A 22,880-nucleotide genomic window follows, 5' to 3' on the forward strand; every position below is an offset into this window, starting at 1 on the left:
CATGCAAACCTTCAGCCTGTCCCACGTGGCACACTACCCCCAGGAGCATGGTGAAATGCTTAGAGAATCATTTCTCTAATGGGAGTGTCATGGGGATGGTATTATTAGCATTTTGGACTAGGAAATTCATCATTGTATGGGTCTGTCCATAGAATCTAGAATATATTTAACCAGTAGAGCCTTCCAGTCATTCTGACAACTAAAAATCCTTTCCCGCTTATTTCCAAATGTCCACGAAGTTTGTGGCACGTCCCAGTTGGGAACTGCCAGTTTCTTCCCTGCATCCAGGTGGGTGGGTGCTCCACCCAGCACTGGGAGCTGTCTGCCCTTTGACAGGAGAGTCTTCCCTGACCTCAGCAAAGTACTCCTGCCTAAACATTGAGGACATTTTTCCTAATGCGCAAACCAGAATGTCTATTCCTTGATCCCATTCACTGCCACCACCATTACCATCACCACCCATGTATTTTAGGCCTATTGTTTTTCTCTTCTGTTTTTGTTGGAAACCATAAACCTTTCTAAAAAGCAAAAAACAAAATGAACATAGTCCTCTTTCCTGCATTTTCTTTTTTAATTATTTAAACACATATTGTCCTTAAGCTAAGAATACCAACCTTTTTCAACCTTAGTTATAAATGTACATAACTAGATTTGTCAAATAGTTGTAGTTTTCAAAAAAATAACAGACTATTTTTTAGGACAGTTAACAGAAAAATGAGCAGAGAGTACAGAGAGTTTCTGTATGCTCTGCCCCCATATATACAGTTCCCCCCTTAGTAATTTTTTGCATTAGTGTGGTATATTTGTTACAGTTGAGCCAATACTGATATATTTGAAGTCCATAATTTACATTAATGTTCACTGTCTGTATTATCTATGGGTTTTCACAGAAGTATAATGACATGTTTTTGCCATTACAATAGTATACAGAATAGTTCCACTGTCCTAAAGACCCGCTGTGCTCCGTCTTGTCATTCTCCAACTCTCCTCTGAACCCCTGGCAAATACTGATCTTTGCTTTGCTTTTCCCAGGATGTCATATAGTTGGGATCATACAGTATGTATGTAGCCTTTTCAGACTAGCTCCTTCCACTGGGCAATATGTGTTTAAGGTTTCTTGATGTCTTCTCATGGTTTGACAGCTCATTTCTTTATATTGCTGAGTAATATTTTGTTATGTGTATGCTTGCCCATTCACCTATTAAAAGACATCTTGGTTGCTTCTAAGTTTTAGCAATTATGTAGAAAGCTGCTATAAATATTTGGTATGCAGGTTTTTTTGTGGACATGTTTTCAACTCACCAAACAGGTAGGACTGGAGTTGCTGGATCCTATGGTGAGCCTATATTTAGCTTTGCAAGAAACTGACACTCTGTTCTCCATGGTGGTTAGAATGAAAATGACCACCCATACCAAAGTGGGTGCAAATGTGGAGCAACTAGGGCATTGTTGCTGCTGCTGCTAAGTCGCTTCAGTCGTGTCCGACTCTTTGCGACCCCATGGACTGCAGCCTCCCAGGCTCCTCCGCCCATGGGATTTTCCAGGCAGGAGTATTGGAGTGGGGTGCCATCGCCTAATGGGAGTGTAAAACAGTACAGCCAACTCAGAAGAGAATTTGGCTGTTTCTTACAAAATAGAATGTACTCTTACCATATAATCCAGCAACTGTACTCCTTGGTATTTACCCAAATGAATTGAAAACATATGTTCACATAGGCACCTGCACACAAACGTTTACAGCTACATTTTTTTTTACAGTTACACTTTTAAAGTGCAGAAAAACTGTAATCTTAAGGGTACGTCTTCCATGCATGCTTAGTCATAGAAGTGGATATTCTCAAAAACCAAAGTCTGAATTCAGCCTAAAGTCCCCAACCGAATTTACATTAGTTTGCATCTGAAACTGAAGTTTATGGGCTTTTAGGATCATTGACCTAGCTCTCTTCATTTCTTTTATTTATTCACTAATTCTTTTTTTTTTATTCTTTCAACTATGTGAAGCCAGGAAGAAGCACTGAGCTTGATGGCTTGTTTAGACAGATTAGTGAAGAGTTACTACAGCTTAATATTTCCACAACACCATTATCTCCAAAATGGGCTTTATGAAAGATTCTGGCTAGCCTGTCCATGTTCTGTTGGTGGTTCTGTTTCAGATTTGCTGACCAGAAATGTCTCAGATTTGGGATTATTCATCAAGAGTAAGCAGCAGCTGTCCGACAACCAGAGGCAGATATCTGACGCCATTGCTGCTGCAAGTATTGTGACAAATGGTACCGGGGTGGAGAGCGCATCTCTGGGTGTATTTGGAGTTGGCATCCTCCAGCTCAATGACTTCCTAGTGAATTGCCAAGGAGAACACTATACTTATGATGAAATCCTCAGCATTATCCAGGTTTGTATCTCTTGTGTGCAAGCACATGTGTAAAGCTTCCAACTATTCTTATTATTTTCTGCTGAACGTTTACTCTTTTTATACTTCCTTCCAATGACTTTAAAGTCTGGGAGAGAAATAGAAGGTTATTAAAAAAAAAAACCAAATATGTAAGTGTTCTTATTTAACATACAGTTAACATAGGTCCTAAACCTTTTTCTTTTGCTGTCGTTGTTTAGTTGCTAAGTCATGTCTGACTCTTTTTCCATCCCATGGACTATATAGCCCACCAGGCGCCTCTGTCCATTGGCGCTTCCCTGGTGGCTCAGCGGTAAAGAATCCGCCTGCCAGTGCAGGAGACTCAGATTTGATCCCTGATTCAGGAAGATGCTCTGGAGAAGGAAATGGTAACCCATTCCAGTTTTCTTGCCTGGGAAATCCCACAGATAGAAGAGCCTGGTGGGCTACACTCCATGGCATTGCAATAGTCAGCTACAGCTTAGTGACTAAACAACAAGTCTTCTTTTACCCTGTGGCTACCGTAAGGAATCAGTACGTGATTGTTGTTTGTTGTTCCAGCACATGCAATGGCATTGGTAGTTAGGTCATCAGCTATGTTGATTGTCTAACAAATGTTTATCAGCTTCTACTCTGGGCCTGGAAATATAGTAGTTGAGAGGATCAAGTTCTGACCCTTATGGCAGTTTACATTCTAGTGGGTGAGGCAAACTGTAAATGAATAAAGATATCATGTAATTTCAGGTAATCATGGGCTCTGAAAACACACTGAGCACAGTAAGGGAATGGAGGGCTCAGAGGAGTAAGCCAAGGCCACTCGAGGGAGGTAACACTTGGGCTGAGCCCTGAATGATTAAGCCTTTTGAGGGTCTAAGGAGAGAGCTTTCCAGACAGAGAGTAGCAAGCAGAAGCCAGCTTGGAGTCTGTGAGGAATAACAAAAGCCAGAGGGATTGTAGCAGACTTGATTTCAGACAGGTGGGCAGGGGCCAAACCACCCAGGCATCTTAGGCCATGGTAAGGAGTCCATGTGAGATGGGATGCTACTGGAAATTTTTGAGCAGGGGGAAGAAGATGATTTAAGTTTCTAAGAGGTCACTCTGGCCCCACTGGAGTATAAACTGTGCTAGGGAAGGAGTGAAGGCCAGAGAAACTGGGAAGGAAGCTGTCACTGTAACCCAGAGGAAGTGGTCATGGCTTCCTCTAGGGGATGAGGGAAGAGAGGGGGCCAGATGGTTCACTGTGGCTGCACGACATGCAACAGAATTAATCTAGGCTTTTAGCCTCCCTTGTCAATTGATTAGGAATCAGTGGATTAGCTGGCCTGCAACTGGACTTGATCACTGGCGATGCTAAAAATATAAGATTATGATCACATGACTGAGTATGCACTAAGATATGGTGGAGAGTGAACACTGTCCTGAATGGATCTTCACATTTCACCTCCCACCAGCTCTGTAGTAGCTGCTGTTCTGATCCCCATCTTCACCTGGATAAACTGATACTGTTTGTTTCCATATAAATCAGCTTTATTCTTTTCTCCCTCTCTCTTTTTTTCCTCTTAAATAAATATGCTTCCTATAATAAACTCACACATAATAAATGTTTTCTTTTGGACTGAAAAACTACATTTTACCACTCCATAACTAAATTAGTCCAAATATTTGGTTTAGATATTTCCTGATGAAAACAGAACAGTTTTAAAAAATGATGTGGTGGTTTTTTCCCCTTTCGTTTCCCTTACCTAAATAACACTCCTTTTGTATCCCTTGCAGAAGTTCGAGCCTAGCGTTAGTATGTGTCATCAAGGCCTAATGTCATTTGAAGGATTTGCAAGGTAACTTTTAAAATATTTTTGCCATCATTTAAGCATGTACATTTTTCAAATAGACTCAGATACAGAGAACAAACTAGCTGTTACTAGTGGAGAGGGGGCTTGGGAGAGGGACAAGATCAGGGAAGGGGGACTTCCCCAGTGGTCCAGGGATTGAGACCACATTTCCAATGCAGGGGGCACAGGTTCAACCCCTGGTGGGGGAACCTTAGTTTTGCCATGTGGTGCAGTCAAAAATAAAATAATTTTTTTTTAAAGATAGGAAAAGGGGACTAAAAGATATATATGATAAATACAAGGATTAATGTACAGCACAGGAAATATAGCCAATGTTTTATAATAGCTTTATGGAGTATAAGCTATAAAAATACTGAATCACTATGTTGTATGCCTGAAACTGGGCTTCCCAGGTGATGCTAGTGGTAGAGAATCCGCCTACCAATGCAGGAGATGTAAGAGATGCAGGTTCAATCCCTGGATCGGGAATATCCCCTGGAGGAGGGCGTAGCAACCCACTCTAGTGTTCTTGCCTGGAGAATCCCGTGGACAGACAAGCCTGGCAGGCTACCGCCCATGGGGTCGCACAGAGATGGACACGACTGAAGCAATTTAGCATGCACACCTGAAACTAATATATTTTAAGTCAACTATACTTCAGAAAAGAGAGTATATAGTTTTCCTATGCAAGTCTGAGAAAATTATTTCCCCTAGGTTTCTGATGGATAAAGATAATTTTGCCTCGAAAAATGATGAGTCACAGGAGAACGTTAAAGAAATGCAGCTGCCCCTCTCCTACTATTACATTGAATCTTCACACAATACCTACCTCACGGGCCATCAGCTCAAAGGAGAATCCTCAGTAGAACTCTACAGCCAGGTACCGAGAATTTCACTGGGAATGTGGTTTTCATTCATCTTATTTATGTAACCCCCTGTCACAGAAAGTTGACCCCAGCCTCCTTTGATGAGCTTATATGCTGTTAATTGCGAAATGTGAGGACACATGATGTGTGGGAAACTGCCGATATATACAGCTGTTTTCTGTCCTTTTTTTCTTTCCGTTCTCCCCCCCCCCCCCGCCCATCTATACTTAACCTTTATTCTAGGCAAAAATAAATAAATAAATAAGTAGTAGTTTGAGACTCATAGCTTTTAGATCTTGGTTAGTCTGACCTACCCCCTACTAAAATTAGATTTTCCCATGAGAAAACTATCTAATTGCTTGCCTAGATGCTAAATAAATCAATATATTGTAGTGGGAAAGCATGGTAGAAAATGCAACTGTCTATGAAGTTATTCCCAGAATATTGTTTGTTTTGTTTTGCAATTTGTTAGAAAATTAATCCATCATTATGACAACCGACTTATTACCAAAAAAAAAAAAAAAAAAAACCTACAAAGTGTAGGCCCCATCCTTACACACTTAAATTGATGGGAATGTTTTCAAAAACTCAGAAGGGTCTCTGGACTAGAAAAAGCACATCCTTTTCACCTAAACATCCAGCTCTCAATTATCTGTATGACTGTTGCTTCTGTTGTATTTTCTGCAACACTTTTGTCTATGCTGCCTGTTTTCTGAACTCCCACAAGATGAGTTAATTGCGGGAGGATCTAGCTAGGTCCTATGTGTGTGTGTGTGTGTGTGTGTGTGTGTGTGTGTGTGTGTGTGTGTGTCCATGTCTGTGTGTTGGGGGAAGGGGTCCAAGTGTAAAAATTATAACTGTATTGTATACATAAACCCAGCATACTTGAGCTTCCTTTATTCTTCAGATTACTCTAGATATTTCTCAAAGCATGAGTTAAACTTCTGTCCCAAAGCTTATCGGGTATGGAGTATGTCTTTTAAACTCTAAAATTTAAGGTGATTTTATTATGAAATGAAGGCATGTTCTTAGAGTCACGATTTTCAAAATAAGTGTCTGTCAAGGGACCTCCGCTGCTGACACAGAAGAGCTGACATTAGAGGGTCCCATGCCCTGCGCCCACTGCAGCTGAAGATTTGCTCGTTTATGTGCTTTCTATACTGGCCCTCTGTTTGCACTGAGAATTCCAAGGTTAAAAGAAGTTTCAAACCTATTGTTCGACAGGAAAGAAATGAAGTGTGTGTGTGTGTGTGTGTGTGTGTGTGTGTGTGTGTGTTTATTCCAGGAAAATAAGCAGGGATTGGTGTCCTAGCTTTAATACCTACTACACTTACCTATTTGACATCAGGGAAGTTTTCTTTTTTAATTTTTTTTCAGGGGCATTTTCTTTTTAAACTCCTTGACATTATACCCCAAGCCTTTGAATAAAGCACAGAAACTCCTAAAATAGATTCACAGATATGATTAAACCTTACATGTGAGGCTCCCTTTTATTTCATTTTTTACCAGTCTGCTGTCCCTCAACTCCTCCAATTACCTCCTAACATTCGTTACTTATGGGGTCTTTGAGAAGTGAGAGAAAGCCCTGCTCTCATCTGGAATTTTCAGCCCTGGTTCTCCTATTCTAGTGGTATGTGGAAACTTTAATGTTATGTGGACTTTAATACAGACCTTTAATCTTTTCATGCTGAAAACCCATCTGCTCTGCTCCCAGTCAGTGAACGTTCTTCCCAGTGTGGCTCACTACAGAGAGCCTCATGTCCCAGCTGTCATGTTACATAACAGTTTCAGCCCAAAGCAACACACCGCTAGATACTCTAATGCTGAAAAATGCTGAGGACCTTGGGATTCTTTACCACAGAATCAGTTCCCTGTGGGATGAGAGGTCATCTAGAAAAACTGGGTTCTCTATGGTGTGCAGTGGGAAGAATCTAGCAAGTATCTCCTATAAAAGCATTAAGGGGGATTCAACTGTCTAAGTTGTATTATAGCAACTGTAGTGGCCACTAGCCCCCAGTTACTGGATTGCTGTTACATGGAAATAGGTATGTGGATTCTTAAATCAGAGAGTTGGCTTGTTCACAGATACATACACCTCTTAGCTTGGTTGACCCTTTTGAATATCATCATCTTTAAGATGGTCCCCACATAGAGTCTATGGAAGATGAAGTTGATCCAAGCTAACATTACAGAAATGCCACCCAAACACATGGGTCAGGGCCTCTGCTTCCAGCTTTAGGTCCAGGAAAGCAAATAGGTATCATCTCATCTAATTCATTGGTAGTCTTTCCTGGAGTTCTTTGCTGAGGAGGTCATGAGATGATGCATCTGAGCTTTGGGGGCAAGTGTGTTATGACTGATTACTGATGACTGCTATGGGTATGGAAAAGGGGAGTTTATGGATTTATTTACTGCCTCTGCTGTGGATGCTGTTCTAGGATTAGACAGCAAACAAATACCTGATAACTCCTTGCTTCTACCCTTCTCACATGCTACATGTTCACAGCAAAGGTATTAGTTTTGGGCCTAAACAGAGGAGCTTTGGGCTTCCCAGGTGGCACTAGTGATAAGGAACCTGTCTGCCAATACAGGAGACATGAGACTCAGGTACAGTCCCTGGGTCAGGAAGATCACCCCCTGGAGGAGTGCTTGGCAACCCACTCCAGCATTCTTGCCTGGAGAATCCCTATAGACAGAGGAACCTGGAAGGCAACGGTCCATAGGGTCCCAAAGGGTCGGACACAACTGAAGCAACTTAGCACCACACCCAGAGGAACTTTTATCCTGATTAGATTCATATAAGTATTTCAGTTCATTAAAGAATCAGGGTCCTCATTTCCTCATCAGCACCCGTGTCACCTCCTCTGACATCTGCCCAGACAGAGCTCTAGCCTGGCTTTTTCATTTCAGGATATACCATATGTAGGTCCCTTGAAGGACCAAAGTTGATGGGAAAACAATCATGCTATTGCTATCAAATTTTACCTTCCACTAGTATTCAGCTCTGGCCAGCACTCTTTCCACCTTAATTTGTTCTATCCCTTCCCCACCTGTGATAAATCGTGGCCTTTGGCCAACATATGATGTTTCTTTTCAATCTTAGGCCCTTCTGTTTCAGCCTGGAGCGTGAACACTGATATGTGGAAGCCTGTGCTGGGTTTAATTTGAGGCTTTATCTCCATTTGCTCATCTGGGGTGGATTTACTCATTGATCCCACAGGTCCTCCTGCAAGGCTGTAGGAGTGTAGAGTTGGACTGCTGGGACGGAGATGATGGAATGCCCATCATTTATCATGGACACACCCTGACAACCAAGATCCCCTTCAAGGTAATGCTTCATAACTTTCTCTAGATCAGATCACAGAGAGTCATTATCTTCATTCATCATTTAAATAAGTGACTCTTCCAAGTTATACCTTAGGCTGGGGGTTCTTATCCTGGGGCTTAAGACTTCTCCAAATTGTGGGTAGATGTGCACATGTTTGTTTTTCTGGGAGTTGATCTAAAACTCTCCTTAGATTTCCATTCAACCAAAGTTTAGTAGCCATTACCGTAAATTAGTTATCATGCAATAATGTTATTGCAATTTTTGTATCATAAAATGATACAGAAAAGGCAGGAGTTGTTCTCTTGCTGTAAGAATTAAAGATCATTTTTCCTGGTGTTCTGCTGACAAAGGCCAACATCGTGTGTCTGGAGAGGATGAAATAACATTATAAAGGAATGAGAACTGATTCCACCTCGGGGGACTGGTCACCCAGGAAGACTGGTCTCATTGTATTATGATGTCTAGTTTATTTGTTCATTGTGCAATTATAAACCTCAATCAGAGGGTCTTTGGCTGTGGCATCATTTTTTTTTCCTGAACTGTAACTGGACTGAGAAGGAATATTACTATTTTTGTCTTATATGTGAAGATAATGGCTAAAAATATATTTTCTCTTCAACTCATTTTCCTATTCAGCCATCTTTAAACTTTTTGTGCCTCATGCTGAGGAAAGGAGGGATTGATAACTGTGTTTATGTACATACATAAATATAGGTGATATATGTCTTATTGCCCCAAGTAGATTTGACTGTAAACTCCTTGAAAGCAGGAAAGTATCTTATGGATCATTATTTTTGATACTGTAACTAAAACAATGTATCTTACCTATAATATACTCAATATATATATATATATAGATTTGTTAAATTGACAATACTGATAACTGTTCCTCATAGTATGTGAACAATAGTTAATATGAATAGTTTAATGTCTTTATAGAAAATAACCTATTGTATTGCTTAACTTGAAAATATATTTAAAAAGATAGAAACCACTTTGGCCAGAGTCTTCTGCATACACCAAGTTAGATGCTTTCTGTGGCTATTAGTACCTTGCTTCCTGACACCCTGGGCAGATATCTGAGCTCTGATGAGATTTTTTGGCCCTCACAGGAAGTGGTTGAAGCCATCGATCGCAGTGCCTTCATCAACTCTGACCTGCCCATCATCATATCGATTGAGAACCACTGCTCATTGCCTCAGCAACGAAAAATGGCAGAAATTTTCAAGGTAAGGTATCAGCTAACTGACAGGATGGTGGCTTGGTCTTTGTCTTGTTTGACTATTGTTGAGCCACCACACCACAGCTGGACCTCAGCTGTAAAACATGTATAGTTAGATCCCTCAGACCTGAGAAATGGGGATGCCCCTGTGAGCTTGGGGCTCTCTCTTGAGTGGTTCATCTTTTCAGCTAGTGACTGAAGCATTCTTCTGTGCTCTTCTGGCAATTTCTAGAAAGCCTTCAGAGGTAAAAGAAGACCAACTCTCCAACACTTTTGGAATCACAGGATGTCCCCTGTCAGTTATATATAAAAAAGCTGAAAATATTTAAGGGCAAAGAAGTCAAATCTTCTTGTGGCCTAACTTCAGATACAGAAATCCATGTTGGCAAAGAGGTTAGACTGGCCACAATTGCTGTTAGCACCCAGCTCTTCCTTATGCAAAAAAACTACAATGGAAACAGATTTAAAGTAAACTCTCCCCCCCTTCCTCCACTGGTAGAGGCATTTATGGGAATATGGCTGTCAGTGGCAGGGAGGGGCATGGAGAGAAGAAAATGTTCCCAAATACAAAACTAATGCCAACAAAACGAATTAGCCTTTCGTATTGCCTTTTCTTTGCCATCATTTAGAATGATGGTCTCTAATGGCAGAAAGTGAAGAGGAACTAAAAAGCCTCGTGATGAAAGTGAAAGAGGAGAGTGAAAGGGTTGGCTTAAAGCTCAACATTCAGAAAATGAAGATCATGGCATCTGGTCCCATCACTTCATGGCAAATAGATGGGGAAACAGTGGAAACAGCATCAGACTTTATTTTTCTGGGCTCCAAAATCACTGCAGATGGTGATTTGCAGCCATGAAATGAAAAGACACTTACTCCTTAGAAGGAAAGTTATGACCAACCTAGATAGCATATTGAAAAGCAGAGACATTACTTTGCCAACAAAGGTCCATCTAGTCAAGGCTATGGTTTTTCCAGTAATCATGTATGGATGTGAGAGTTGGACTGTGAAGAAAGCTGAGTGCCAAAGAATTGATGCTTTTGAACTGTGTTGTTGGAGAAGACTCTTGAGAGTCCCTTGGACTACAAGCAGATCCAACCAGTCCATTCTAAAGGAGATCAGTCCTGGGTGTTCTTTGGAAGGAATGAAGCTAAAGCTGAAACTCCAGTACTTTGGCCACCTCATGCGAAGAGTTGACTCATTGGAAAAGACTCTGATGCTGGGAGGGATTGGGGGCAGGAGCAGAAGGGGATGACAGAGGATGAGATGGCTGGATGGCATCATGGACTCAATGGATGTGAGTCTGAGTGAACTCCGGGAGTTGGTGATGGACAGGGAGGCCTGGCGTGCTATGATTCATGGGGTCGCAAAGAGTCAGACACGACTGAGCAACTGAACTGAACTGAATGAACTGAAACTTTTTAAAAAATAATGCTATTTATTTTGTGTGCCAGGTTTCCTCCAGTCAGCAAGTGGGGTCTACTCTCCAGTTGCAGTGTGTGGGCTTCTCACTGTGGTGTCTTTGCTTTTTGCTGAGCACAGGTTCTAGGCCACAAGGGCATCAGTAGGTTAGGCCTGTGGGCTCAATAATTTTGGCTCCCAGGCTCTAGAGTGTGACTCAATAATTGTGGCACATGGGCTTTGTTTCTCTGAGGCATGTGGGGGTCTTCCCAACCCAGGAAGCAAACTCACATCTACATTGCAGGTGGATTCTTTACCACTGAGTCATCAGAGACACCCTCTAAACTTTTTTGATTGCATACCTCTATCAGTAAAATATGCCATGTATTCCTATTGTGTATATTGACTTATTCATAAATTATATACATATCCTACTTATTAACATATTTCATATATTAATTAAAACATGAAAAAATAAAATATAAAAGAGGGTAGCAGAAAGGATAAAAGTAAAGAATAGAATTTTAATACTATTATTTATTAATGATACAAAAACCTTTTGCTATCATAAAAAATTAGGACTATTTATTATCTAAATTTTTAGTGGGAACAGTGTGATTGAATACACCTCATTATTTTTGAAACTTTTATGATTGCTGACTTGCATGTCTGGTTTTAAGTTTAGTTTATTATTTCAGTATTTATCTTTAATAGCTATTCAGTTTAGTTCAGTTCAGTCACTCAGTTGTGTCCGACTCTTTGCGAACCCATGAATCACAGCACGCCAGGCCTCCCTGTCCATCACCAACTCCTGGAGTTCACTCAGACTCATATCCATCGAGTCCGTGATACCATCCAGCCATCTCATCCTCTGTCGTCCCCTTCTGCTCCTGCCCCCAATCCCTCCCAGCGTCAGAGTCTTTTCCAATGAGTCAACTCTTCGCATGAGGTGGCCAAAGTACTGGAGTTTCAGCTTTAGCATCATTCCTTCCAAAGGACCCCCAGGACTGATCTCCTTTAGAATGGACTGGTTGGATCTGCTTGCAGTCCAAGGGACTCTCAAGAGTCTTATCCAACAACACAGTTCAAAAGCATCAATTCTTTGGCGCTCAGCCTTCTTCATAGTCCAACTCTCACATCCATACATGACCACGGGAAAAACCATAGCCTTGACTAGATGGACCTTTGTTGACAAAGTAGTGTCTCTGCTTTTCAATATGCTATCTAGGTTGGTCATAACTTTTCTTCTAAGGAGTAGGCATCTTTTAATTTCATGGCTGCAGTCACCATCTGCAGTGATTTTGGAGCCCCCCAAAATAAAGTCTGACACTGTTTCCCCTGTTTCCCCATCTATTTGCCATGAAGTGATGGGACCGGATGCCATGATCTTTGTTTTCTGAATGTTGAGCTTTAAGCCAACCCTTTCACTCTCCTCTTTCACTTTCATCAAGAGGCTTTTTAGTTCCTCTTCACTTTCTGCCATAAGGGTGGTGTCATCTGCATATCTGAGGTTATTGATATTTCTCCTGGCAATCTTGATTCCAGCTTGTGTTACACTAGCTGATAAAGATGCCTTACAAAGATACCTGTACACAGATGGAAAAGGGTTGTCATTAACTGCACTTGTTAAATCACGGTACTCATTTCTCAATTCCATTAATGAGGCAAAGGTTCTTGTTGGAATTTGGCTAGAGAATTTGTATGTAAAGGTCTTGCCTTTATATATTTTTATATTTGGGGGCTTCCCTGGTGGCTCAGATAGTAAAGACTCTACCTGCAATGCAGGAGATGAGAGTTCAATCCCTGGGTCAGGAAGATCCCCTGGAGAAGGGAATTGTGACCCACTCCAGTATTCTTCCCTGGAGAAGTCCATGGACAGAGGAGTCTGGCAGGCTACAGTCCATCAGGTTGCGAAAAGTCAGACAGACATAACTGAGCAACTTACACTTTCACTTTTATATTTTTAACAGATGAGTTCAAACTCCACTAAAATCCTTCATTTAGAGGATTTTGTAACCATTAGAAAATCTGTTTCCAAGTGTTTTGACTGTGCATACATGAGGGTTTATGTTAAAATACATTGTTTCCTACAACAAAATCACATCACAAAGAAATATCTTTAGACAGCTGTCTTTACTCTTTCCAGAACACAAATTTTATCTCAAAAGCAACTGCTTTCTCCATCAGTGTTAAAACGTTACACTTATCGTATAGGAACAGACTAATAGTGATTTTATAATTGTCATCATTTGGTAGCAAAGTACAGCACAGAAAAAGTCAGAAATTTTAGGATACTTTTTTTTTTTTAAGAAAATTGCATAACTTAGCATACTCCTTTGACTAAGTGGGCTTCACTGGTGGCTCACACAGTAGAGTCTGCCTGCAGACCCAGGTTCGATCCCCGGGTCAGGAATACCCCCTGGAGAAGGAAATGACAACCCACTCTAGTATTCTTACCTGGAAAATTCCATGGACGGAGCCTGGCCGGCTATGGGATTGCAAAGAGTCAGACACGACTGAGCGACTTCACTTTCTTTGACTAAGTGCATTTTCTTTATATAAAGTGTGAGCTTCTGTATGTTGTAAAGGATTTTCATAATCACTTTTCATCTAGTTACAAAATATTTTAAGGAAAAATCTTTTTGCGAAATTAACCACAGTGGTCACCATGGCACCCAAACTGGGATCATCTCAATAAGCTGGTACCAAACAAAGATGGGAGGGACACGCCTTTGGTCCCTCTGCGTCAGTGGAGAACCCTCCCAGTCCTGCAGGCACCTTTATGAACAGCCCTGACATAGACTGAAGGTCCCATTTTCAGTCTGTACATTAAGCACTAATAATCTTCCATTTTTGTTTTGTTTTCATTTAAAAAAAAAAGACAACTAGAAATAGAAACTGCCATATTTTCTACCCTCACCCCAGGGGGTCATCCTGCACCTTCCCCTACACCCACCTCCCTGGGGGACACAAATGTCCCTTTGGAGACCAGCACTCAGGAAACCTTTGTGAGAATGGCGTCTGTGGTTCTTTATACCAAATGGTGACAAATTCTCCCTGTTAGTTTTCATTTTGTCCCAACTTCCCACCTTCTTCAAGGTTTGTATCCTGTGCCCACTTCTGGAACAGTCCATATTCTACAAACCACATCCTCTGACTGAATCTCTTTTTCTTCTTTTGTACATCATACCCCAGAGTATTTTCCTAAACAGTGAGAGCTGCCCTCTGGAGAGTGGCCTCAAACCCTCTTCGTGGTTTCTAACTACCTCCCTTCTTTCCACTAAGAAGCTATGCAGAGGGTGGGGACACACGGATACAACTTCTTTCCTAGCTCCTCTTCCTGGGATTTTTAGAAGAATGCCATTGGGCTGAAATATCTAGCCAAGTGATTCAAGTATAGACAAAAGTCACTAATGATGTGTTTTCCTTTATTGTTTCAGACTGTGTTTGGAGAAAAACTGGTGGCTAAATTCTTATTTGAGAGTGATTTCTCAGATGATCCAATGCTCCCCTCGCCTGACCAACTCAGAAGGAAAGTGCTTCTCAAAAATAAGAAATTAAAAGCCCATCAGACACCGGTGGATATCTTAAAGCAAAAGGTATGCTCTTGTTAAAGAGGTTATAGGGATGCTGCGTGCCCAGAACAAAGAAATTGATGTCATTCTAACTTTCAGCCAGGTAACCAGTTTTTGGAGATTCCTTTTTCTTGAATGATATATTTGAGTTTTGGCTTTTGTTTTAATAGACTGATAAATACTCTTCCCACTCACCTAAAACTTTATTTTGAAAAATTGATATAGAATGCACCTCATTATTTAATTTATTTTGGGCAGAATAATGTGTGACCTTTATCTCTGGACCTGGGCTTCACAATTCTCAACCCCTCAGTGGTCACTGGAGTCCCCTTTAGAAAGAGTCCCTGCCTCTGTGGGGCACTTGAACATGGGGTTGTAACCCCTGAGGTCAGTAGTAGACCCCAAGTAGCAGCAGCTCTGTGGTCCTAGCCCTGTGGAAGCTGGCACAGTGTATCACTGTGGTATGCGGACCCCAAGGCACTTCTGTATCTGCCTCATTCATGACATCTATACTCAGAGCCCAGCTTGCCTGTATAGCAGGGCCCTCTGCCCAAGGATGTGTGAAAAAGTTCAGGTCCAGGATCAGTGAGTCCATATGCCAGGTTGCACTTACTCATTGCACAGAATGACAGCTGCCAAAACTATTTGCCCTATTTAGGAGGGCACTGTTGGCCCTGAAACACCACTTTTGAAACTTACCACAGCCAAGAGTTGCTGCATAAACCTCAGCCCCCAACAGGAGGAGAATAGTATTTATTTTGTATAAATATATAATAGATAACATAAATTATATACAAATGTAACATACAAAAACCATACTTGTCAAATAAATCAGCCCAGTCAGACTTACATTTGATCAAAGAAGGCCTGGCTTTATTTTTTTATTCACATAAACATTATATTAGCATCCCTCTGATGCACATCTCACTTCTGAATTTTAATTCCAAGGTAGATGGATAGACAGACAGAGGAAAGGAAGGGAATAAGGGTAGACAGAGAGATGATAGATAGAGAGATAGATACAGATAGATGATAGACAAGACATACAACCTTGAATGTGTTTCCTGCCTGGATGAAATAAGATGCCCCCTTCTTTCATTTCTTAAGACTCTCTCAGGAGCTCTGCATCCTCAAATGTTCTTTTTACTGCCTGGAATGGTTTTTCACCTCATCTCCTGTCTCACTGTGAGATTGTTGCTTGATCAGTGAGAGTTCTGCTCATTTTTTGTGAAGTGAGAAGAACAATCATGAAGAGAAGGTGGGAAGGGAAAATTAGCCAACCACAAGCTTGTTCTCAGGCAAGCCTGTTTTTAAAAGAGTGCCCAAACATGTTGAAAAGTCTTGAGTCTGGAGATTGGGTTCTTTTAAAGATTCAAACCTGTGTGTTCCTAGAAGTCTTCATGCACCCTGGAGGTGCACATTGCCCAGTTTGACCAGCATGCACAGCTCTGGGCCAAGAGTTGCAAAAGCAGCCACCTTCAGGGGCCGACCAGGAAACATAAACACAAGAGCCAGCTGGATATATAACAGTAGAGAAGTGGCGAGGAGGGCAAGGGAGTGCACATGGCTTCATGAATGAGCAACCCTAATTAAAAATCCTTAAAACGCTGCATCAGCCAAACAAGTCTGGTCTGGAGGTGAAGTCAGCGCTAAGTGGCACCAGTTTGAGACCTCCACTAGGTCTGCCTTTGTCCAGATCTGCACTCCCCAAAGCTGCTGCATTTACTTGAGTTCCAGAAGCCATGAGACCTATGCAGATGGGCTTTATTTTGAAGCCATTTGACTAAAATGTTAGCATGTGTATGCTTATGCCTGGCCCTCCTCAAATTCTGCAGCAGAAAAGGACTCCCCAACATAAAAGGCACTTTTTCTTTGGCAGTACTGTTCCTCCACTCTGCTTTCTTTATCCAGAAACTACGGCCCACATCTCAGTGCCAAGCAGATGCCACTGCCCTCTGCTCTATGGTCTTCAAGACATAGTTGGATGTTCTTGTAGCTGCTGCCTTTCCTGTTCTTTGCAGTGACGTACACAGTGTCCATTCCACTAATGAATAGATTATGTTGTTGCAAAAGTCTTCTGTATGTGGAGCCCGAATCTTCCTTCCTGTTCCTCCTACTCTTTGGCACAACTTTCCTCTGCAGCTGCGCAGACTAATTGCACATCTTGAAAGCCAGCGTGTGTCGTCTCACCAGCTTTTCTCTTCTCCAAGCTAAACGTTTCTGTTGTGTCAACAGTGCCTCACAGGATATGACTCTTCCATTAAGACTATTTTGATATTCTTACATTTGTGGATATGCTTGAATTTGTCCATCTTAAAAATGATTTCCGGAACTAAGTCCATGCTCAGGGTCTGTCAACTCATGAACAGTGTAAGCATCACCTCTCTTAATCTGAACTTTAAACCTCAGTTAATACAACCTCAGACTGTTCTCGCTATTTAAATTCTTTAACACCTACCAGGCCCATGTTGATTTTGTGGAAAACAAACAGTTCAGTTGTTTTCACAGGACTAAACTTATGTCTAGTCTCCCCATATTTCCAGGTTTACAATTAATGTTAACCTTCCGCATAGCAGGAGCCTCACATTTATCACTATTGAATTTGCTCTTCTTGGTTTGAGTATGTTATTACAGCATATAAGGTTCCCCGTAGGTTTTTACATTAGTCATCCAATGTATTTATTAGCAGTTTTCCAAACTGTGCCTTCGCCCAGATTGCCCTTGAGCCAGACGGCCCAGTGGAGAGCCCTGTGGCCCTTCTTGCAGGACATCCCTGGAGTTTAGGTGATTGTCCCTCCTGTCTGGTTCTCTGTTCTCTGAAACCCACATTTCTGCAGAATCTGGTTCAACCTCTTTCTTTATAGAATAGAAATTAAGGTCTAGCCATCTATGAGACTTTCTCCAAGCCTCCCAGCTCACAGTGGCAGAGGCAGGATTCTGATTCAAGTCTAGGAAAGACCTTGTCAAAGGCAGTCCAGAAGTCAGGATACATTGATAAGAACCACTGGGGCAGGGACCGCCCTGGTGGTCTAGTTGCTAAGACTCTGCACTCCCAATTCAGAAGGACGGAGTAGTTCAATCTCTGGTAAGGGAACTAGATCCCATATGCCACAGCTAAAGATGCTGTGTGCTGCAGCTAAGACCTAGTGCAGTCAAAGAAAGAAAGAATCACTAGGGCACTTTCAAAGACACAGCATCTTGGGTCCCAGATCTGCCTAACTAAATCAGAATTGCCATAAGGAAGTCCTGGTGATCTGTTTACTTAAAAATAATTTTTACCAACCTGAAAGTTGGAAAATGCTGCTAATCTGTTATTTCCCACAAAGTGAGTTACCTTACCCAGAAGGTCTAAGCAGGTTCCTGTGTGGGAGAGTTGTTCTTAGTAAACTCGTTCTACTTCTTTCTAGTCGCCTCTTTATTTTCTGTGTTCTCACAACCAATTAATCCATTCTGAGACTTTGTCAGGTATCACCTTGACATTTCCTACCATTTGACTTCCACAACTTACTTCTTCCTCCTTTTGGAAAAAATGGGACAATGTAATCCCATTATCAGTGTTTTAAGCACAGTTCCAGGCCCCCGTCATTTTCCAGGGAGTTCCCTGGTGGCTCAGATGGAAAAGAACCTGCCTGCAATGCAGGAGACCCAGATTCAATCCCTGGGTTGGGAAGATGCCCTGGAGAAGGGAATGGCTACCCATTCCAGTATTCTTGCCTGGAGAATTCCATGGATAGAGGAGCTTGGCAAGCTACAGTCCACGGGGTTGCAAAAAGTTGGACATGACTGAGTGACTAACATGTTGACAGTCATATTGTCAAGGCCTTTCAGTTGCCTGACAGGTTGTGGGTCCAGACCTGGTGATCTGGGTTCATATGGGGCCGAGTAATGCATGCCTAGAGCTCCAGTGTACTCAGAACCATCCCTAACGTAGAGCGTCTGAGTCCTTTCTGTTCAAAGAACTCACCCTCAGCAAGGACAGGCTGACTCACAGCCGGATTTCTGAACCCTTGGTCTTCTGAACTCCAACCTGCTAGACTCAGACAATTCACTCTCGGTGCCAGGTGCTGTGCCAGGGGCTGGAGGAACAAAGCCAGGGAGACATGGCTCCTGACCGGGCCCATCTGAACCAGTCTGAGCCAGTCTCTTCACCTGATCCCTACCTCTGACCCTCTGACCTATATCTGAATTGCTTTTATCAGGGGCTGAGATCCTGTTCTTCTGTCCTAAAATAAGTAAGATATTGCAAAGAATAAGGAAGTCAGCTCTTGACTGTCATTGGGCCACCCATCCCATACTTCCTGCACTGGGGGAAGTACCTGCAAGTTGATGGGACTTTGACACTCCGCTTTCTGATACCTGGTGATGAAACTTTGAATGGCAGCTCTCCCTTCCTGGTTCTCCCAACTTTCTGCCCTGGGGCGGGGGGGGGGGGGGGGGGTCGGAGGGGGGAGTGGTGCTTCCCAGCTCTTGGCATTGCCATTCATGATACTTGGCTCCACCCTGTGAGTTTACTGTTTGGAGGCTATTTGCTTATCCAGGACAGATAGACTTGCTTCTGTGGGTCACTTGTGCCTGGAGCATATTTCCCAAAGTTTGAAAGAACACTAATCCTATGAGACACTCTGGAAAAAAAAAAAAATTTCCCAGTTAAATAAGCGTGGGAAATGCTGCACTGGAGATCTTTGAAGAACCGTGATGCCCTTTAGCATATTTAATGAAGGCTCTGAGAAACTCTGTAGTAGGAATGTGTTTTAGTTTCTGTAAGATGTTGTTTTTAAACTTCTATTGTGTTGTGTGGTTACTGTAATTGTCATTTTTTTATATAACAGCTGTTAACACCCATGGAGCTAGTGTTCCATAAAAATTTTGAGCTTAGGCCATGTTCAGTTATCTGGGGTGGACTGCATTGTAAAAGATTTATCTGGATATTGACATAGCCTAAATCCTGTCTGCCTTATGTATATATTTTATTATAAATATAATCACATTTCAGGAAGCTTAAGGAAGAATTATTGTAAAATACACTTAATTCTGAAGCCAAACACAACCTATATCACAGGGATTCTTAACCTTAACAGTATCTATGGATAGAATTCAGGAGGCCCATGAAGTTAGATGAAAAATTCATTTTTTTCTTTTTTTGGCCACACCACGCAGCTTGCAGGATCTTATTAATAGTTCCCCAACCAGGGATCGAACCCATGCTCCTTGCAGTGGAAGCACAGAGACCTAATCACTTAGGCCTCCAGAGAATTCCTGAACAAAACAAAAATTACATCTTAATTTTCACTAACTTGTAGCTAAAATTTAGCCTTTCCTCTGATTATAAATATAAGAAACACACCAGAATAAAGTTGACAAAGTACGTCTTTGTCAGCAATAGAAATCACAGGTTTTTCATATTATATGAGTTGCTGCCATTATCTCCAAGAATTATTTATGCTCATCACTGTTTCACAAGCATTACATGACCTACCATTATATATTTTTCACTGTGTTAATAAAGAAGCATATTTTCCTATAGCACTGATTTGTCTTTTTAACATTTGATAACTATAGTCAACATTCCTTTTTTCCTTTGTAATCTTATATATTTTATTCTATGCATTTAAAATATTCTGAGAAGGGATCTTATCTACCAGACTGCCCAAGGGATCTGTGCCTGATGTATTAACAGTTAAAATTTAGCCTTTTATGCATGACATTTTATATAATTATAATTATTATATACAGACATAAAGGTATTAATGCATAGTTATTAAACAAAGGATATAGAATTACATATATTTGCATATATATGTATATACTCACATAGATGTATATGCTTATACTTACAAGTATATATATGTCTATACTTGCATGACTTAGTTCCTCTATTGTTGGACTTTTAGATTGTTTCCTGTTTTTAATTCATGCAAATAACTTTGCCTGTATTTTGGACTATTTCCTTATGCTTGGCCCCCAGATTTTTATTTATTCTTGTGTCCTGTGTTATTTCCTCACAGTAATTCTACTCAAATGTAGAGGCACATGACCTTCCTGATAGCACACATCAACTTTCCAGAAACTTCTAAGCCTATTTTGTGAATCTGACTGATGGTTCAGATTAAAAACTTTTTTTAAAAGTTGATAAAACTTTATTTGTTGAAAAAACTTTATATTGTTCAAGGAATTTTATTTAAATCAACTATTCTTTTTTCCCATCCATAGGAATTCTAACATTTCTCTCAATGTCAAAATGCTTTAGATAGTATTTTAAGAAACGGGGAGCAGTTTTTTAGCAGAGATTTTCTTTTTCAAAATGGGTGGGCTGACTTACTTCCCCATCATTCAGGATTGATGGTTCTCTGAAGCACCCAGGTTTCTCCTGGGAAGGAGGGAAGTAGTCCTTGGGGACTTGGATTCCAATTCCTTGTGATAGTTTTCTAAAAGTTCCTGGATTCCTCCTGCAAAGATGTTAACATTTGCCTAAGTATTGATGTTGTATTTTAAGTGAATGTAGAGTTTGGGGTTTTTTTCCCCCCAGATAATCAAAATAGGTTAAGCCACTTTTTAGGACTATGGTAAGCATTGGGTAGTCCTTTTGAAACCCATTAATGAAAGTTTTAGTATCTGGGTATCTGCAGTCTTTAATTATTGATATCTTACAGGCTCATCAGCTAGCATCCATGCAAGCTCAGGCTTATAATGGTAGCAATGCCAACTCCCCACCTGCTAATAATGAGGAAGAGGAAGATGAAGAGGATGAATACGATTATGATTATGAATCCCTCTCTGATGGTAAGAGAGCCAACACGATGCTGTACGCAGGGAAGCACACTTAGATGGTTTTTCTACCAGGTTTTTTGATGTCTTTTTTTTTTTTCCAAAATAAATCTGGCACTCCATAGACAAGCAATACAGATTGTTGTAATATTATCTAAGAGTTTCTGGAATCCTGTCACCTAGCAAGGAGGATCAAGCAAGGAAAAGGATTCTGTCAGCCACCAGTGAAATGAAGTGAAGTGAAGTTGCTCAGTCGTGTCCGACTCTTTGCAACCCCATGGGCTGTAGCTCACCAGGCTCCTCTGTCCATGGGATTCTCCAGGCAAGAATCCTGGAGTGGGGTTGCCATTTCCTTCTCCAAGGGATCTTCCCAACCCAGGGATCGAACCCAGGTCTTCCGCATTAGAGGCAGACACTTTAACCTCTGAGCCAGCAGGGAAGCTGTCAGCCACCAGAGCCATTACTAAAGGAAAGAAGAGGATGTGGAAAGCAGCACAGGAGTTGTTCCTAAATTGGTTTCCAGAGAAGGAGGTAGAATTACAGCAGAGAGACCACATTCTTAGAAAGAAAGTGAAGTCGGCCAGTCGTGTCCGACTCTTTGCAACCCCAGGGACTGTAGTCTATCAGGCTCCTCTGTCCATGGGATTTTTGAAGATGGTGGTTAAATCTTTTCCAACTCCTGAATCACCTGCAGGGGGCAGCATCGAGTTCCCATGCTTCTCTTCACTGCTTTCACTCTTAATTTTGCAAGAGTATGGAAAAAAAATGAAGCATCATTCCCCTTCTGCACCTGCCCTTCTACCCTGGTTCTCACATTATTAAGCCAACCAGACATTTCCTTCTGGCCCCACCAAAAAGATAAAACAACACGAGTGAAGACTAATGGTACACTACAAAAAAGTCACAGGAATGATATTACCTATCCCTGTTTTACAGGTGAAGGGCTCTTCTTACAAGAGAATTAGGTTTCAGGTGTATTTCATCTGGACTAAATTCGTATCTCTGCTAGAGATTACAAAATGCTTCCTCAGGTACCACTGCTGCTGATAGATTGTTTTAATTTTGGCAACATCTGAAAGACAAATATGTAGTCATGGAAAAAAAATGCCGAAGTTCCTGTTTACTTAAACATTTAAATGTAGACTATACTACTTCTCATTGTTTTGTTAAAGTGTAGATATACCCAGACCAGCAACCATTTACCACTTGCGTTAAGACTGCAGCCAAGGGATGTTCATGGAAGTCCAGGAGCTGGAACTTGGTCTTCATTGCAGGGCATGCAGGTTCCATCCCTGGTCAGCTGGGATCCCACATGCCTCATGGCCAAAAAGCCAAGACATGGAACGGAGGCAGTGCTGTATCAAATTTACTAAAGACTTTGAAAATGGCCTACATCAAAAAAAATCTGAAAAAACGACAGCCAAGCCTCCTCCAGATATCCGCTTCTCATGCAGCATGATTGTCTAGTCATGTTTCCGTGAGCCTCCATCATGGTCAGCAGCTGCAG

The 22,880-nt window shown here is 41.4% G+C and overlaps 1 protein-coding gene across 3 annotated transcripts in view; it reads left to right on the forward strand.

Moving 5' to 3' along the window:
* PLCE1 (phospholipase C epsilon 1) overlaps positions 1 to 22,880 on the forward strand; it is a 369,052-nt gene that overhangs the window by 308,670 nt on the left and 37,502 nt on the right. For all 3 annotated transcript variants that reach the window (XM_069568060.1, XM_069568061.1, XM_069568062.1), the window contains 7 exons: positions 2,154 to 2,392; positions 4,163 to 4,224; positions 4,933 to 5,098; positions 8,305 to 8,412; positions 9,525 to 9,641; positions 14,474 to 14,632; positions 21,259 to 21,388. In XM_069568060.1, the coding sequence (XP_069424161.1) occupies positions 2,154 to 2,392; positions 4,163 to 4,224; positions 4,933 to 5,098; positions 8,305 to 8,412; positions 9,525 to 9,641; positions 14,474 to 14,632; positions 21,259 to 21,388 (981 nt within the window). The remainder of the gene's footprint in view (positions 1 to 2,153; positions 2,393 to 4,162; positions 4,225 to 4,932; positions 5,099 to 8,304; positions 8,413 to 9,524; positions 9,642 to 14,473; positions 14,633 to 21,258; positions 21,389 to 22,880) is intronic.

The sequence above is a fragment of the Ovis canadensis genome, chromosome 22, assembly GCF_042477335.2.
Source record: "Ovis canadensis isolate MfBH-ARS-UI-01 breed Bighorn chromosome 22, ARS-UI_OviCan_v2, whole genome shotgun sequence".
Lineage (NCBI taxonomy): Eukaryota > Metazoa > Chordata > Mammalia > Artiodactyla > Bovidae > Ovis > Ovis canadensis.